The 19,320-nt window shown below is 42.3% G+C and overlaps 1 protein-coding gene across 2 annotated transcripts in view; it reads left to right on the plus strand.

The window, feature by feature from the left end:
- The window catches only part of ERI3 (ERI1 exoribonuclease family member 3), a 239,578-nt gene that overhangs the window by 42,059 nt on the left and 178,199 nt on the right, over nucleotides 1-19,320 (plus strand). For both annotated transcript variants that reach the window (XM_077334022.1, XM_077334023.1), the window contains exons 4-5: nucleotides 5,487-5,546; nucleotides 9,662-9,753. In XM_077334022.1, coding sequence (XP_077190137.1) covers nucleotides 5,487-5,546; nucleotides 9,662-9,753 — 152 coding nt within the window. The remainder of the gene's footprint in view (nucleotides 1-5,486; nucleotides 5,547-9,661; nucleotides 9,754-19,320) is intronic.

Below are 19,320 nucleotides of genomic sequence, written 5' to 3' on the forward strand. Positions count from 1 at the left end.
ACCCTCTGTTTGCGAGCCCGGAGGAAAGAGATAAGCCATTTAAGGGTTGTCCCATGTCCCCCCAAAGAGCACTATGGTCATCTTGCACCACTCAGCTAATGATCCCTGGCCCCAAAGAACCATGCTTGGCCGCAAACAGGGCCTTCCCCGAACATCAGTTCAGGGCCTCCAAATTGTGCCAACTTAAAGTTTTTGCTTAAATCCAGGCATCCTGTTAATTTACTTTTTAAAACTTTATGACAGTTTCTAGTTCATTTTGTGGCTTTCTAGTCGCCATCTTGCTTAGGGCTGATCCTGTGTTGAGCAGGGGGTTGGACTAGATGGCCTGTATGGCCCCTTCCAACTCTATGATTCTATGATTCTATGAAAATAATGTACAATTATATGGGGCCTGCCACATACCTGTGTTTAACTCCTGCTTTTTAAAGTTTGGTTCCTCAGAAAAACCATGAACATAAGCTTTCCCGTTTAAATCTACATGTCACAGACTAGAAGTGTATTGTATACCTTAAACAGCTTGCGATGTATTGATAATTAACTTTGTGTTGTGTGCATGGAGTGGCAGACAGAATTCAGAACAAGTATTATGCTGGGGATGCAATGATAGGTAGCATTCCCTGCTATCATCACTTCTATTGGCAGGGTCTTGTTATTGAGTCAAGGTATTGTGAACCTTTTATACACAACTTCCTAGGTGGTAGGTAGAATGAATTCCCAAATATAAACAAGGAGAGTTGTGGGGGAAAAGAGAAAATGTGTGATGTATTCTCAGCAAGGTTATCCTCTCTCAGTTTTAATATGTAGACTGTTATCTGTGATGGATAAGAGAGCTAAGGGGAAAGTACAAGTAGGGCACAATTGTGTGATTGTTTTTTAAAAGTTGTATGCCTCCACTCACCACTGTAAAGGAATGTTTGCCAGCTTTCAGAATAGAGAAAGAAGCCATTTGATAGGTGTGACAAGAAGTGATGCCCCAAACTATTTACAAATTATGTAAATGAATGCTTAGGCCAAGCCTTGACAAATCCCAGGTGCCAGGTTTGGCCTTCAGCAATGATTTTATTGTAGTACTAGAGGTAAAGGCCATTGTATTCTGTAATACAATGGGTGCTAGGCTGGGTGCTACTGGCCCCGGTGGCCTTGCAGGGCTCCTGTTGGGCCCGCCGCGCCGAAGCCTTGCTCCCTCCCCCCCGAGGTCCCAGCTTCCGGGCAGCAAAAGGAGCAGGCCCACCGTGTCTCCGACGTGGCAGGCCTGCTCTTGTCGCCACGTGGAAGCCTTCCCCCACCCCCTCCCCCCCAGAGGTTCCGGCTTCCGGCCTGCTCCTGTTGCCATGCGGAAGCCTTTCCCCCACCCCCATCCCGAGGTTCTGGCTTCTGGCCTGCTCCTTTTGCCGTGCGGAAGCCTTTCCCCCACCCCTCTCCTCTGAGGTCCTGGTTTCTGGGCAGCGAAAGGAGCATCCTTTCCTGGCGGCAAAGGCTCTTTCCCCGGCCCCATCACCTCCTGGACTGATACTCGGAGGGGCTCCTAATTGGCCCCTTCGAGTTTTTATCCTGGACTCACTCCACCCCTTTCTCCTCCCACATTGCCCTAAGCGCTTTATTACTACTGCTCCCGTGGAGCGGTTTACAGATGTCTTAGCAATTTTCAGTGGAAATATAAATGGTTGGTTCTAATGAGTTTTTCCACTGGTGAAAAAGCAGTATTCTTTGATTACAAGGCTATATGTGGGATTGTGGATTTGTGTGGATGGAAGCCATGTGAATTGGGGGGTGGGGTTGGCCAAGATTGACAAAAAAGGACTGATCTACCATTTAACATCAGATCATTTTGTTGTATTACAAAAATGAAGTGAGCATGAAGTTCTTGTTACTGCTTGCTTATATGTAAACTTAACTTAAGACTGTCTGATGGGGGGGGTGGATGCATTTTTATCTTAACCATTTTTTATATACTGGTGCCAATACTTTTAATTATTTAGGCATTGCAGGCTTTTTATTGTATTTGGGGTTTTATTTGCCATGTTGTTGTAAGCCACCTCAAGACCACTTTGAAGAGGGGCGACCTAAAAATCTAATGAATAAATAAATATTAAATGGAGTTTTTAGAAGTAATAATTAATTTTTTAGAAATTGGGGTGAAGTTAGTTATTTATTTATTTATTTATTTATTTATTTATTTATTTATTTATTTATTTATTTATTTATTTATTTGATATTTATATTTTTATACCGCCCTTCCCTACGGCTCTGGGCGGTTTACATAAAACATTTTTGAACATTCACATAGAACACTATCAAAATCAATATCAAAAATCAATATAACAATATAACAATAACAACAAAATATCAATTGGAACAATTAGAACGGCACTTCAACAATAACTTGACAATCCCTCAGTCGGTTTGTTCCCTCAGTCTGGGGGGCACCTGTAGGTGTTATTGCTCAGTTGGCCCCACCAAATGCCTGGTGGAAGAGCTCCTTTTTGCAGGCCCTGCGGAATTGTGGAAGTTCCGGCAGGGCCCTGATCTCTTCGGGGAGCTCATTCCACCAGGTGGGAACCAGGACTGAAAAGGCCCTGTCCCTTGTTGAGGCCCGACGTGCCTCTTTAGGGCCAGGGATCCGTAGCCAGTTGGAGGTGGCGGAGCGTAAGAGCTCTTCTGGGGGTAGGCTTGAGTTAAAGGTCAAGTTTTGTTGTGGCATGATGATTTTATTTATAATAATACAAAGCTTTTGGAAAACTTTACTAAAATTGCCTAAAGCTGTGGAAAAGTCAGGATTAAGTTTTGGAGTAGCAACAATTAGAAGTTTTTAAAAATTTTACCCACCTGAAAGATGAAAAATGAATCTTTTGGAGAGTAGCTACTGGAGTCAAAAAATATATGCCATGGCCTAATGTAGGCTGTAGTTGTTCAGTATGGCCAAGATCCCGAATGCTGTGGCCACTCTGCATACAACTACTCTGCTTCTTTCTAGGGAAGATTCAAGTACCTAGCTGTGTTGGTCTGAAGTAGCACAACAAAAATTGAGTTCAATAGCACCTTTAAGACCAACAAAGATTTATTCAAGGTGTGAGCTTTTGAGTGTTTGCACTCATCTGCAGACTAAATGGAACAAGGATCCTAAGCGTACAGATATAAGGCAAAAGTAAATTGTGGCAAATTAGTAAACTGTGTCATAATATCCAAATTAAGCCATACTATGCCATATGATAATTCTTTGCTAAAACAGCTAATCCGTCCTTTTAAGTTCAGTTGTAGTTCACAAAAACATTGGAGAAATAAAACTGCCCATGTTAGTAATCAATGGCATACACTTTCCCAGTTGTGAAAAGTGATTATTAAAAGAGACTAGTTGCTTTCTAGGTAAGTCCTTTTTGCTCTCACAAAGCATCCACAAGGTAAGTGTTCTTATACACACTATGTATAGTGTGAGGGGGTGCTACCAGAAGGAAATCTCTTTGCCTTTCCCAACATGCACAATGATGTGATTTTCACTTGCTCATTGAGCGGCGTGTGTGCTTGGATCCCAGCATGTTTAATTGGGTCCTTTCCACTTTGATCTTCCTCTAAAATCATTGATGTTGAATAACATGGTCTTCTTAAGCAGTTAGACTCTTCTAAAGCCATTCAAGTTAACACACTTAGAACAGTGTAACTCTGTTTAGGATTGCACTCTGAGGGGTCCCATGTTAGTCAAAAGTATGTACTCCCAGGAAGATGCTCTAAAGATTGCCATATATGTTATCTATTTATATTATTTATAATCTTAAAAACTCATCATAGAAAAGAGAGGAAAGAAATAAGGAGCTACAAAACAGTTGATGTTATAAATCTGTTTTCCTTTTCAGAGCACAGGAGCCCTGTGGGCAGCTGCTATTACCAAATTAAACTGTGGATTAATGTAAAAACAGTTTTAAAAAAATGCAAAATGCAGTCTTTCTGCCCTCTTCTTTATAATTTCACCTAATAAATGAGTTGATGAACTTCGGGAGTCCACCTAGAGGAACTGCATTCAGAAAATTAAATATTTCCCCCTAAAAGGTGTATATTACCATTTCATGGAAGTTGCTGTAAGAAACTAATCTTCCCATTATAAGAAGCTTATTCAGCTAGTCAGGTATTTGGTATTCATTAAACATAATTATAGTTTAATTGGAGTTTAATCTCCACTCCCATTCACCAGTGCCAGCCTGCTGAATGGGGAAGCCAGCTTGCTGGTACTCTGTGTTTTCCATGTATATAACACTATCAGTGGTACTTTGCAAAGTATCTTAAGCAGAAGGGTGGGCTTTGCCTCAGGGAAGTTACAATCTAAAATGAGAGAGAGGATAGGCCCTTTGTCACTACTACAGAGAGAGTGGCAGAGTTAATGTCTATCTTCAGACTGTGACAGCTCATTAAGCCTAACCCTTTTGGCCATTTAAAGACCTTGTTTCCTGCCAAGCTATCCTTTACTGCTGTAGGGAATATGTTAAGAGGGTGCAAGAATTTAACTTGGGTATATTGGACCTGAAAAATAATAGTATTTCCTGATATTCCTGAATCTTAATATATGTATGGTATTTGGATTTGTTGAACATTTGGAATTCCTAAATTTTGGGATCTATTATCCCTATGGGGACTATTAAATTCAATGGCAAATTGAGCCTGGGGAATATTCAGTAATCTGGGGGGAAGAGATTGAGGTAGAGATACTAAATTTGCAGCGTTCATTGCACCAGTGTGTCCATGAAGCACTCACTGTGTTAGAGGTAAAGTTATCTGCACACCATGTTGCCTTTCTCTTGTGGACAACAGTTCACTCTTGTTTTTCATTGAATGCATGGGGGGAACTATAGTAAAAATAAGCAAGATGTTTTTGCTTGCTACAGTCACACCTTCTGATTGCTGAGACTGAATCTGTGGATCTTTTCTTACTAGCTTGGGACCAGAATAACTGGTACTGTGGTTTCAAACTAGAAGTATGAGTCCAAGAAATAAGCATGGAGGTCACTGAGTCCAGTTTCTTGAATAGAAGAAATAGAAGATCAGCATACATTAGATTGTGTGCAGTGAGAAGAAAGGTGTTGAAGACAAACTAACCTATATCTGAATGAAGATAAGAAAATAATTTTAGTAAACAAATTTAATGGCTCAATGCACTGAGTCACATCCTAGTTTATGCAGTGGAAGACTCAAGAATTCAGATATAATTACTTGTATTTGATTTCATTATACAAGCTAAGCCCATTTAGTTAATGTCCTCAAGCTACTATTTCTCTCTAAAAGGTTCTTACTTGGCTGAATGTGAGATTTTGCTATTGTCCGTTAGTGAGAGTAGACTCCTCATCTAGATTTCTGGGTGTGCTTTTTCTTGGGTTCTATTTATGTAGAGCACAATCATGTTTTGAAGTATTAGTCAGATGGATCGAAGGCAATTGTCCATTTTTTTCCCCTGTAGTCTTTTCTTATACTGATTTTCATTTTCTGTATTTCCTTTGTTTCAGCTGACTGGAATTATTCAAGCCATGGTGGATGGGCAGCCCAGTCTGCAGCAAGTGCTTGAGGTAAGTAGAATAACCTTTAGTTCCTGACCTCTGACACCTCCTCTCCCCTCCCCCTTCCTCTTCTTGTGTATTGAACTATGTAATTTGACTATGATTACAGCTTCATTAGAATAACATTTGCTGTCACATCAGTGACATGCTGTTGAAAATATTGAACCATTGATCTGTCATTTCCAGCTGTTCATGTCAAAGGTACTGACAGAATGTCCAGATTCCTGCCAGAAGTCATGATGGGTGGGATGTATGTGGGGAACTCTCTCACTGGAGATGTTCTTCAGGGGTCAGCAATGCTGCATTAAGACTTTGCATCAAAGATGATAAATTAATGTACATATTTACTTAAATGGTCAGTAATAAACCACAGAAGGAATAATGTCTCTAAAATCTTATCTGTAAGGGTTCTGAATAGTGGAGATAGCTTTAATAGTGCCATCTGTTTAATGCTGAATTCCTGCACCATTTAATCCTTAATTAGTTGAAAGTACTTTTGCAATCAATAGCGTTTGTTATTTGGCAAGTATGTATCCTCCAGGAGAAGATTCTATTGTGGCTTCAGTTGGATGCATTGCTCCCATCTGGATTTGTTCCTAATAGTTCTTAATCAAAATAATTACAACTAGGACTTGTGGAAGAAAATCTGATTAAAGGTGAAAGTTGCTCTTTTTTGCTTCAGGGACAGCTTGGAACCTCCTTTGAGGGGAAAGGGAAAAGCAAGATTTCTCTGAATGATCGTCTCTCTATTGCTTCAACTTTCCTCAAAATATTAATAACTGATGAAGAGAGTCTTAGTGGTTATCCATAGGAGCACTCTTCCCGTGATTAGTACCACCAATGAGGTCCTTAGTCCGGCTGACTTTGGTTGATTAGTTAGCACTCAAACTCTATGGTAGCTCACTGTAAGATGGACAAGAATTTTTTATTTTTAATTTATTTTCTTATTTGTCTGCCATCCTTTCCCAAAGGCTCATGGCAGCTCACAACATTCCATATATACTACATATATCTAGAATACATTAAAATTACATTAAGATCAGTCCAATTAATTTATGTTAAAACCATATCAAACAGTTTCCACCTTTTCTCTAGCGGGAGAGGGAGGGAATATAAAATGCATTTCTGATGTTAAAACATTTCTAATGCTAAATTTTGGTGAATGTTCCCAAAATTTTACATCAACTGTCCAATACAAAATGAATAAACTTCCATTCAAAAGTTTGAGGCTACTGCATTAAACTGGTACTTGAAAAATTACATCTCCAGATTAGAGTTGATGTATACAGTTCTGCAATTGTCTCCTGAATCTCCTGATCACTAAATATGATAGTCTTCTGTATATATATTTGCACCAAACAGATTTATTAACACTCTCATCTTCCCTTAGCATCAGTAGTTTCTAGACTTGTAATGAACCTTAGGCATGAATGGCACAGATTAAGTACTGTTTTTCACATTGTTTTGCTGACTTTCTGCTGCCCCACCCTTTCCTTTATGCAGCCAGTTTGGTGTAGTGGTTAGGAGTGCGGACTTCTAATCTGGCATGCTAGGTTCGCTTCTGCGCTCCCCCACATGCAGCCAGCTGGGTGACCTTGGGCTCGCCACGGCACTGGTAAAACTGTTCTGACTGGGCAGTGATATCAGGGCGTTCTCAGCCTCACCCACCCCACAGGGTGTCTGTTGTGGGGAGAGGAATGGGAAGGCGACTGTAAGCCACTTTGAGCCTCCTTCGGGTAGGGAAAAGCGGCATATAAGAACCAACTCTTCTTCTTCTTCTAGATACTCAAAAGAGCCTCTCTGCTATTTCAATCACAACTAAGCATTCATATGTTTAATGGAGATTTTAGCTCTCTTTAGAGTAGAGATTATGGGCATTTATGCATGCCATAAATTTAGCGTTAAGCTTACCATCTGAAGATGCTATTTTCCGGCTACTCTGTAGGATGTCGCCAACCTTCTGTGTCTGGCCAGCAAACTGCTCGCTACATCCGCCATTTTAGAGCGCAAGTTGGTGAATTCCAAAAGGTGAATTCACCAACTTAAAAAGTGCTATCCCCCAGCAAACCACCTGCCGACAAACAGCAGGAATGAGATTTGGAGGGGGAAACGCGCTTTAGCCCATGCCCCGTCCCTGCTCAAACCCTTCTCCCTCCATTACCTGCCTAGCATAACTGGCGGACTCCCCCCCCCCCATCATTGCAAAAAGCATAATTTTCTTAGGTATTCCTATCTCTGTGCAGCCTTCCCATTTTTGGTCCACAGATCCCCGTCCCATCCACTGCTCTTTTTCCCTGCTGCACCACCAGTCCATGTCAGTCCGGCATATGATCTCGGCTGGGGGGGGGGTGCCATGGAAAGAGCCCAGCCGGAGAGCCAGTCTGCCTCCAGCCACCTACCACCCGCCGCATCTGCTTGAGAGATGGAAAGGTCAGCGGGGTGGGGTGGGGGCATCTGGCTCTGCTCAAGCAGCTCAGGTGATGCAGCGACCACAGCTTGGGCTCACTGGAGGGAAGGGACTGAGGGCTGGGCGCTCCCCCCACCGCTGAACTTTCCATCTCCCAAGCAGAGGCGAGAGGCAGCAGGCGGCTGGAGGCAGGCTGGCTCTCTGGCTGGGATCTTTCTGCGGTGTCCCTCCTGGCCAGGATAATTTGCTGGACTGACATGGACTGGCAGCACAGTGGGGAAAGAGAGCAGCGGATGGGACGGGGGTCTGCAGACCGAAAATGGGAAGGCTGCATGGAGGTAGGTACGCCTAAGAAAATTATGCTTTTTTGCAATGACGGTGTGGAGGAAAATCTGCTTGCACAGCCTGTGGGGAGGGGAAGACACGGCAGGGAGAGTGCAATGTGTAAGGGGGGGTGGGAATCGTGTGATTAAATATCATGCTACTACAGATGAGAAATGTCCCGCGATTTTGGCCACTGTATGGAAATGGCCTATTTATTCTCCTGCCTGCGCTGTTGTGGGTAAAAATTTAGCCCCTAATGACCCTTTGCCAAATTTCTATGGGCAAATCAGATAAGAAAAGAGAGGTGAGATAGGGCTGCGGGAGTGCAGATCTGACTGTCAGTCAGAAAGGTGCTCCTGAACTCGTTCCCTGCCACCACCAAGCTCTGTGATTCTGCTACTTGTTTTTAGGTTGCAGAGAAATGAAGTCAGCTTAAGGACTTAATTGATGTTCTGTATGGCTTCTTGTGTACCCATTATTCTGTTACTTTTTGCTCCCTTTTGTTTTTCTTTCCCCTAGACCATATTTCCTCTTAACATTGTAATAAGAATTAATTACTTGCATTGAATAGATTTATACATATGTAACAGGTCCAAGCCTTGGGCGCACTCTAAAGGAATTAATGACTTTTTGCCTTTGAACATGAGATTCTTGCACTGTTACCACAAACTGCTTTTGAAATTCCTTTCAACTTTAGAAGAAGATTCTTATGGAGCAAGGGAGAGGTAATGCATGGAATGCTCAAGTCAATAGAGAGTAGCCACGTTGGTCTGCTAGATTTGAGTCCAGGAGCACCCTAGAGGCCAACAAGATTTTTGCAGTATTTCATGGGAATTAGTTACCTATACCTTGTTGCAGGATATGTCACTTTCTCATGTACAATGTGGGCGGAGAATCAAATGTAACATCCTATGTCTGTTCTCCACTTGATGACTGGTGGGACCCCTTTGTCTGTGTCTTACTTTGTTCAAACCTGAACATGATTGGACAAGCAATTGCTAGTTTGGTGGGTATGTTAAATTTAGACCTGCTTTAGCAGTCTCTGGTATTTTGGAGATGAGAAGAGTCAGGGTGCACAAAAAATGACCAAGCAGTATTATTGTTGCGAAAATATTGTGTGAGGGCCAGTCTGTAAGCAGAAATGTTGTCATGTCTGATAAGATCACCCCTTCTCTGGCCGCTTGATGTCTGCTATCGGAAATCTTCAAAGGTCCAAGCATATTTTCATAGAAGCGAGGAGGAGAACAGAATGAGATGGTGAGGGGAGGGGAAAGCCATGTTGGATAAGATCACAATTTTCTCCTCTTGTGATTGTGAAGCTTATCGGCATTTAACTGTTACGTTTCTTTCCATGTTTCAGAAAGCTCATCTCCTTTTCATCTGTTTATTTTAGAGGGTCGATGAGTGGATGGCGAAGGAAGGACTCCTGGATCCCAGTGTTAAGTCGATTTTTGTAACCTGTGGAGACTGGGATTTGAAAGTAATGTGAGTATTGGATGGACTAATGTGCGTTTGTGGTGCAATTACTCTTGTCCCTGGCAAAGTTTCTTTCTTCTTCTCCAGTGGAATATTAACATGTCTACTATTTTTGGATACTGAGAATGCAGTATAATACAATCACTCCATATCATTTCAGCTGCTATAGTGCTATATAAAATTAACTGTCTTCAGACAGTGTATTTCTAACACACATTCAGCTGCTGTCATATCATATCTGACTCCTGTCATGTCAGTTTGCCACATGCTTTGTGTGTTGCTGTTTGACCACTCCAGAGGCATAACTGCGGGCACGCCAAGTCAAGAAATAAGGGTGGCATTCACCTCTTGCTTGGTCAAGTACAGAGTCACTGCATTCCCATAAAGAATTTAAATTATGGGCTTTAATGCACTTCTCCTTTTAGCAACATTGTGAATGCAAGATAGAAAGAGAAGCAGTTTCTCTTAGGCTAAATGTTTGCCAGAGAGACCTTTTCCTTCAGAAATGGTGACTCTATAAGCTTGAAGATGAAGGAATCTTGTATTTCTACTAAAATTATATATATATATATATGTAGGATAGATATTGTTTCTAAGTTGCTGAATAGGTCTGTTTATAAGGAGGAGGAAGATTTTCTCAGACAACTTGGAGGAACATTGGCTACTGTATATTAATCTTAAATTAAAAGATAAATAAAGCCCTCTGTGGTTTGAGACTCGATTGTGTACTTGATTGTGTACGAAGTGTACTTTTTTGCTAGGTGTCTGTTGAGAGATCAGTTGGAATTCTCCATTCAAGGGCAATACAGTTTAATATCTGAGGAGCTGATGACAGGGTGCCCTTAAAAAGCCCAGTACTTGGTCTACAAAAAGCAGTACAAGGCACGTCTATTTAGGCTGTCATATATTGATGGAATATGATGGAATATATTGAGATACTTGCTATATATATTGTTCCCTTGAAGGGATCTTTGAAACAGCAACTTGCTTGCTGGGCTGTAGTGAGTGGTAGTTACACAGGACCAATTTTACACTATCTGAAGTGATTATATGCTGGGTCCCTTGAATCACAAGCATAAGAGTTTGTAGCAGCCTCCTTAAACCTCCATACAGCTGGTGCTCAGAGTCAGGTAATCCTCAAGAATAAAGTGTGGTGGAGGAGGGCTAGGGTAATTGGGCAACATCACCCATCCTCATGATACAGTTTTCACAAATATAAGAAGCTTCATCCATTCAAGAGTCAAATTGGGGTGATGTATCCTGATTTTGAAATAGCAGCCCCCCCCCCCCCATGTCCCATAGTATTTTGAAGGTCTCAGAAGATATCTTTGCTGGGAGACAGCGGAGGTGAGAAATATGTATGCTTGTGAGTGCTTCTGCTAAAATATGGAAGACTTCAAGCCGCTGTGTTTCCAGGGGCAATTCAGTATGCCGGGTTTTAAATGAGATCCATTTTCAAAGGAACATTTCTACTTACATTGACTTTTTTTGGCACATTAGGCTGTTCCAGCATCTTCTTTTACAGATGTCCTTCTTTGGAAAGATGAATTTGGTTTCTGTTATATCTCCGAGATCATAACAGAAGGTGTAAAGAGTACTTTCTCTGGTGTCATTCTGTCAAGAGTTGGGTGAGACCGACACACTTGGCCTTTTTCAACCTATTACTGTTGAGAAACCCCTGGAATATTCTTTAAGCTTCAAGGAATCCTAGAAGTTATGTCAGGAGGCCTCACCTTCCCGCCACAATTCCAGAAGTCACAAGTCACCAGAAGTGGCATCAACAGACCACTATCAAAACACAGGAAGTAACATCATGGAAATATTTTCAGATGATTTATGAACAGAACCATAGAATCATAGAATTGGAAGGGGCCGTACAGGCCATCTAGTCCAACCCCCTGCTCAACGCAGGGTCAGCCCAAAGCATCCTAAAGCATTCAAGAAAAGTGTGTATCCAACCTTTGCTTGAAGACTGCCAGTGAGGGGGAGCTCACCACCTCCTCAGGCAGCCTATTCCACTGCTGAACTACTCTGACTGTGAATTTTTTTTTCCTGATATCTAGCCTATATCGTTGTACTTGTAGTTTAAACCCATTACTGCACGTCCTTTCCTCTGCAGCCAACGGAAACAGCATCCTGCCCTCCTCCAAATGACAACCTTTCAAATAAAGAGGGCTATCATGTCCCCTCTCAGCCTCCTTTTCTCCAGGCTGAACATTCCCAAGTCCCTCAACCTATCTGCATAGGGCTTGGTCCCTTGGCCCCAGATCATCCTTGTCGCTCTCCTCTGTACCCTTTCAATTTTATCTACGTCCTTCTTGAAGTGAGGCCTCCAGAACTGCACACAGTACTCCAGGTGTGGTCTGACCAATGCCGTATACAACGGGACTATGACATCTTGTGATTTTGATGGGATGCCCCTGTTGATACAGCCCAAAATGGCATTTGCCTTTTTTACCGCTGCATCACACTGCCTGCTCATGTTTAGCTTACAATCCACAAGTACCCCAAGGTCTCGTTCACACTTTACCTAGAAGCATATCCCCCATCCAGTAGGCATGCTTTTCATTTTTCTGACCCAGATGCAGAACTTTGCACTTATCTTTATTAAATTGCATCTTGTTCTCATTTGCCCATTTTCCCATTGTGTTCAGATCTCGTTGAACTCTGACTCTATCTTCCAGAGTATTTGCCAGTCCTTCCAATTTGGTGTCGTCTGCAAACTTGATGAGTAGTCCTTCCACCCCTTCATCTAGATCATTAATAAATATGTTAAAAAGTACCGGACTAAGCACCGAGCTCTGAGGTACCCCGCTACCATATGTGCACTCTGGGCTGGCTATCAGTTCGTTCTTCTTCACCAAAGGGAGCCTGCCGTGGGAGCATGCAGAAACAGAGCCGAGGTAGGCCTATGCTGCCCAGTCGCTCCCATGTTCACCCCAATGCCAGAAACAGGGCCAGCGCAGGCTTTTGTCTCCACACACACCCTCCAATTCCAGAAACAGGGCTTGAACAGGCCTGTGCTTTTCTATTGCCCTCCCCCACAGTTAAATTAAAATGATATAGTCTGAGGAAGAGTGCTTGCACTTGAAAGCTCATGCCTTGAATAAATCTTTGTTGGTCTTAAAGGTGCTACTGGACTCTGATTTTGTTGTTCTACTTCAGAGCAACACAGCTACCCACTTGAATCTAAAATGATAGTACGGAGCTCTCTGGACTCCAGTTGCAACCATATGAAATTAGCCTTAGCTAGAATCATAGAGTTGGGAGGGATCTCCAGGGTTATCTAGTCCAACCCCCTACAAAACGCAGGAAATTCACAACTACCTGCCCATACACAGTGACCCCAATTCCATGTCCAGATGATCCTCACCCCCCCCCCCCAAAAAAAAAAAAAACCCTACCAGAATCCCCGGTTAATCTGGTCTGGAGGAAATTCACCTGACCCCAAAGTGGCTATCAGCCTTTCCCTGGGGAATGCAAGAAAGGACCACACGAGCCAAGCATGGACACAATCCCTTCTGCCCAGCCACTTACAATCTGCCTAGGTTCACAGGATCAGCATTTCTGTCAGAAGGCTATCTAGCCTCTGCTTAAAAACTTCCAAAGAAGTTTGGTTTTAATGGGGTTGTGGTTTTAATGGGGTTTTTAGTGGGCTTATTGTTGTGGGGCTTTTTATATTGTAACCTGCCATGAGCCGTTATGCTGAGAGTGGCGGGTAAGGAATAACAACAACAACAACAACCTACCAGCTCCTGAGGAAGCATGTTTATACCTCTTTTGGCATAACCAATTTACGATTTTTATGTTGTTTTGTCTTCTACCAATTTCTTTGGCCTGGGGTAGGCTAATTTTCTTCTTTCTTCCTTGTTTCTTGCACATACTAATGTGCATGTCAATGAATACTGTTGTTAAAACTTTCAGTGCTGACATAGTTGACCCTGCGTCAGCTCAGAGCTAATGGTGTGAAGAAACTGAGCTTGCTAGTGTCACCTTTCTCTGATACTTCCCCCCCCCCCTTCCCAGCAGTATTCAGTGGACAAATGTGCTTAGCTGTGTTAGATTGCAGACACAGCCAGCATGAAGCCACAAAGATGCCCGAGTGCTTTGCCTGCCACAATTGCTATGCTTCCCTGAGGGCAGATATCATTATTCCCTGTATCTCAGTTATATATAACTGCCCAGAGCTGTAGGGAAGGGCGGTATAAAAATCCAGATAAATAAATAAATATATGAGCAGTTAGCTTTTACATTTGTGGACACAAATTGACCTCCCTGGTACTCTTTCCTAAAGTTTTCATAGAAACAGATTGGCGAGTATGCGAGGTGCTGATACATTTTATGGCACACTTTGCTTCTTGTGTCTTGGAGAGGAAAAGATCTTCAGTGAAAGAAAAGGGGAGTCTCTTCTTACCAGTGGACTAACTGGCAAAAGTGCTGGATTTTTTCAGCCAGGTGGGTCAAAGTCTTGTATATTAGCTCTCTTACTGAAGCAAAAGTGTGGTCAGCACCTGGATGGAAGGTCTCCTGGGAGTCCTGCCTACTTTATTGTGAGATCATGATGGAGGAAATGGGAGATGTAAATGTAGTAAAGTACAATAAAATTCCTTCATTCTTCATTTCTAGTACTGGAATTCAGATTTTTCCCTAGGGATTGAATTAAGGCTCTATAATAAGGACACCTTTTGATTTCTGCATGATATTATAGTAATTGCTGGCAGTTCAGTTCTTCATGTCTGACTTTTAATGTGCAGGGCATTATTGTATTACCGTGCTGGGAAGATTGAAGTTATAAAAGTTGAAATCACATGTGATGCCTTCATAAGTGGCCAAATATGGCTTAGCCTGGATCTGTGTGTTTTTGGGAGGAAATGTAGGAGGAGAACCAGAATGGCATTGGTGCTGGATTCTCCTTTGCCATAAGAATAGTATTATACAGTTAATTATTGCCTTTTGCCCTTGTGTGCCTTTTGCTTCCAGCTGCTTTGTTACTTTTCCTGCCAATCCAGTTTTAAAGGCAAAAGTCTCAAAACAGTTAGAAGGATAATTATAATAAATTAAATAAACATATGTACAGTCATATGATTTCCCATAATTGTTTGGAATTCTGTTCGCTGGTTAGCCAGTTCCAAAGTTCTCTGTTAGCAATTCTTGAGATGTTCATTGTGGATAGCAGTGCTCCACTGTAGTGGCTTGTCCAGTTGTGGTCATCACATATTAAGGAGGACACACACAAACCAGGCACAATTAGGAACAACAGTGATCAAGAGATATGGAATGGATTAAATGGAAAGGTTGAGGGGCACTGGCATTTGGGGGGCAGGTTTGCCGTTTGTGAATAGAATGTGGAAAAGGCCGCATGAAGAAGAGAGAGCAGAATAATTAAATGTGGAGCAAGAACAAGAAACAGTGAGTTCAAGTGATAGTGAAGCAGTGCCTTAGCTAGCAGAAAAATGCCTTCATGTCTGTAATACTCTAAGCATTTGTCCAGGAAATCCTGTCCAGTTGGCTACTTGAAAAAAGATTCTTGAGACCTTTGTACTTCTGGATTTCATGAGTGAAAAACACATGGTGGGGAACTCCTTTCCCCTCCAATAATTAAGATTTAAGGTTTGGTGTCCATTAGGAGGTATCATGCCAGGGCGCATTCTTGAATGCAACAGCATGCTTTTGTGTTCATGTCAGAGTGAAAAGACCATTCCAGCCCAAGATGCAATGAAAGCCTCAATATTTTTTCTTAATTTATTTTATTTTACCCAATAGCTTTAGAGGCTGATCCATAGTTGTCTCCTGTACAAAGTGGGAAATATGTGAAATTAGGATTTCAGCCTTACCAAGGAAGAGGCTTTTGTGACAACGTTAGTGAGTAGCATATCACTTTGTCCCAGTTAAGATTGGCTGCAGAAGCAGCGTTAACATCACATCCGATTAGCAGCATGTCAGACAACATGGCTTGAGCTTGAGTGAGAGAGAGCTTGCTGCCAACCCTGACTCGTCTCATTTCCCTGTTACTTTATCCATCACTACAAATGCCGAAGTCCCCCCCCTGAACTAATTAAGTTTGCATGTGTTTAGACACATTGCCAAATAAAATTTAGCAAAGCAGAACTGAGCTACATCTCTTTTCAAATGGGAGGCTTGCAGAGTTGAAATGCTGCCTCCAGAACCAAAAGGGGTGCAAAAGCTCAGGGATGTGCAGTGTACCTAGAATATATTCCTCTGTGTAATTCAGTTGTGTCCTAAGAGTACTCTTGTAGGGAACAAAGTAGTGTACCATTACTGTGCCTTACAGAGAAGGGGCGTGTGTGAGTTTATGGAAGGCATAATGGTTCAAAGCCAGATACGAGAAAAGTTAGACTGTTAAATAAGTTGTGTGCATATCATTGCAGGTTAGTGAGCATTAACCATCTGATTCCAGATGCCTGCTGGACAACCTAGGAGATGTGTATCTGAAAATACATTGTGCAGCACTATAAGGGGAACTTTCTGCATTTGCCATTTGGAACATACGGCAAAAATACATTTGGTGCCTAACTTTTCCATTTATTTATTTCTATTTATGGTTAGGATAATAATTTCTGGCTTTTCTCTAGTTTTGTTCTATATTAGCTTGATTTTATTCTTATCCATTTGATAGGAAGAGTATAGCATGCCTGTCATATTTTTTTTTTATGCCAATGATACTTAGCAGGGATCTGGGCTGTCTGAGGTGCCTATTAAGAGTGGACAGGTGGAGAGCTCTCATAGAATGCCTGAAGTGCTGATGAGGCAGCGGAACTGGATTTCTTGTGGTGAATTTATTTGCTTTGGGTGGGATTGAACAGGTGTCTTGTAAGAATCTCATGGCTAGATGGAACTGTCTGGAAGTGTGCTCTGGTAATGGCTTTCTGTAATTGGACTTGATGGAGGTCAGAGAGGAATAGGAGACAGGTCTGGAGGTGGAGCTTGGGTGGGAAAACAAAGAATCTTGATTGGTCCTAATGGATTGAAGGGTGCTGGGAAAGGGAAAGGGAAGAAGAGGGAGAGTATGTAGATACATTTTCTTGTGAATGATGCCATAATAATAGGGAAGTGAGGTATGAGCTCTCACACTTAAGTTAACATCTGCAATTGATAACTAGTTGAGAACATATCAACTATCATATTTTTGTGTTTTCTTAGGAGCACCCCTTATTGGCATGTGAACAGGAAGTTAAGTGCTAGGGATAATGCTGTTTCCATATTGTGCTTTGGAGATTGTGAGGTGAGGCTACAGATAATGAATGCTGTCAATAGTGATCTGTGACTGGGACAGTGAGTATGTTCTCAAAGGGACTGTATTGCTGAGGACACCGTAATTCTGTACATCAGCTTTATCTCGTGATGCTTCAGGGCTCATTAGTTGTTATCACCAATTCTAATAATATAGGTATTAGATAATGTCCAGTAGTGTTGTATGATATCATCTTGTATGATATCTGCCAAGGTATTATAAGACTAGCTGAGATGGGATGTGCAGTGTGAAATACCTTGGAAGGTACTGTTCTCTGTGGCTGTTATACTAGGTTTGGAAAGAAGTTGTTGATTCTGTGTCCAGTCTATGTGTTTGACTGGACCATCTTGTTTCTGACGCCACAGATTACGTGGATAGGACTAACAAAAAGGAGATGGCTGTTCTCATCTTGCTCACTCTCTGTCCTTCCTTGTTAAGATGAAATTTCTTTAATGAGAAAAAAAGGTGGGAGCATCACCTTTCTGAAGCTTGTCCTGACAAAAGCATTTCATGTCAACACAGTCTCATGTCAACTTTGGCAAATATGAGTCACTCATTTTAAAATTTTCCTTCACTAAGGAAAGAAAAAGAAGCCCATGCACTGAGAGGAAATGAATCATACTCTGCAGTCTGAATACATCATGACAGCAGTGGATCTAATGAGAGAGAGCCATTCATTCCAGGTGTAAAGCTTCCACCATTGACACAGAAATGTTATTCATTAAAGCAAACCTACCTGAACCTAAAGATAAGAGACACAGGACCTGCCAGGCTGAAATGTACATGAGGATTCAGCCTTGTTAAGCTCATGGAACCTTAAGCCTAAGAGCAAGTGCTATGGAAAGGGGGTTCCTTTGGTTTGTGTATAAGGCGTTAGTTGAGAATCAAAACCTGTGAGTTTTTGTGAGCACTCTTGAAAACAAATTACCTATGAAATCTGCAAAGTTGTGTAATGCAGCGGTCCCCAACCTTCATCTGGTTGGGGACCGCCTCCGGGGGTGGGGGAGAGCCAGCGGCCCGGCTACCGCAGTTGCCTATAACGCGCACGTGCGGAACTGCCGCGCATGCGCCTTTTGGCCACCAGGTGGCGCGAACACGCATGCACAGAGTTGCAGCGCATGCACATTTTGGCCACTAGGGGGCGCAAACGCGCATGTGCGGCAGTTCCGCGCGTGCGCGTTAGCGTCGCTGCCGCGCCGGCTGCCGCGTGCCAAAAGAACAACCACATAATCCTCATCTCTGCCAGAAATCTCAGATAATGGTAAGATCAATTTTGACCAAATAGAATCATACAAAGGACAATGCAACAAATAATGAATAAGGTCTTTTATTTGATTAGAACCACAAGGACACAAGCACCCCTCCTGTTGCTCCGTATTATAGCTACCCTGTAATTTTGCTGAGGGAAAGGTTTGAAATAGTGCACTACTAAAAGCCTCCCTTAGACCGTTTATGCACTGGGAACTTCACTGCCCTAGCTCTCATGCAGGAGTACAAGTCGGGGACAGATGAGGTGCACCGGGCCAAATGCTCCCCCATGTGGGTGCAGGAAGAGGTGGGGCAACCTGCCATGACTAAAACTCCAGCCTGCAGCCAAGCATGAAACCTCCAGTGCATAAACGGTCTTAGAGAGGCATTGCCTAGATCCACCTTTCTCAACTTTTTACCATTCAGAAACCCCTGAAACATTCTTCAAGCTTTGAGAAACCCCAGAAGTGGCACAATCATGCAGAATATGGTTAGGAAGCATAGCTGTGCATATGCCCACCCATGGCCTCTCCCCTTCCCTTCATTAGCTATTTTGGGAGGGGGAACAGGCCAACATGACCATATATGGTCATTTCACCTAATAAATGTTTAACATTTTAATATATATATAAAAATTAACTCACACCCATTCATGAAACCCTGCCAGGGCCTTCAAGAAACCTCAGAGTTCATGAAACCCTGGGTGAGAAAGCCTGGCCTGGATCATTTAAGTGACAGGAGAAGGATCCTAGATCACTTGAGCTGTGAATAACAAAGAGAAAGTTTGGAAGTTTGAACCAATCGATTGGTTCATTGCATCTTTTCTGCAGACCTAATCTTTGATATTATAAAAGGGTAGTGCATATAACTGTAGAATGGAGGAAGAACAGGACCAATCAGCAATTCCTTTCTGCAAAACACTGAAAACTACATTTGGCTACATGTGTTTGAGGAAGGCTAGCAAGGCCTTTAATTCCTTTTCCCCCCAGGAAACGACTTGCTTTTATTTCGATAAGTAGGTGGTAAAAAGCAAGAGCTTGCTTTCTAGTATGGTGATAAAACATACTGGATTGGTT

Source organism: Paroedura picta, chromosome 4, assembly GCF_049243985.1.
Source record: "Paroedura picta isolate Pp20150507F chromosome 4, Ppicta_v3.0, whole genome shotgun sequence".
NCBI lineage: Eukaryota > Metazoa > Chordata > Lepidosauria > Squamata > Gekkonidae > Paroedura > Paroedura picta.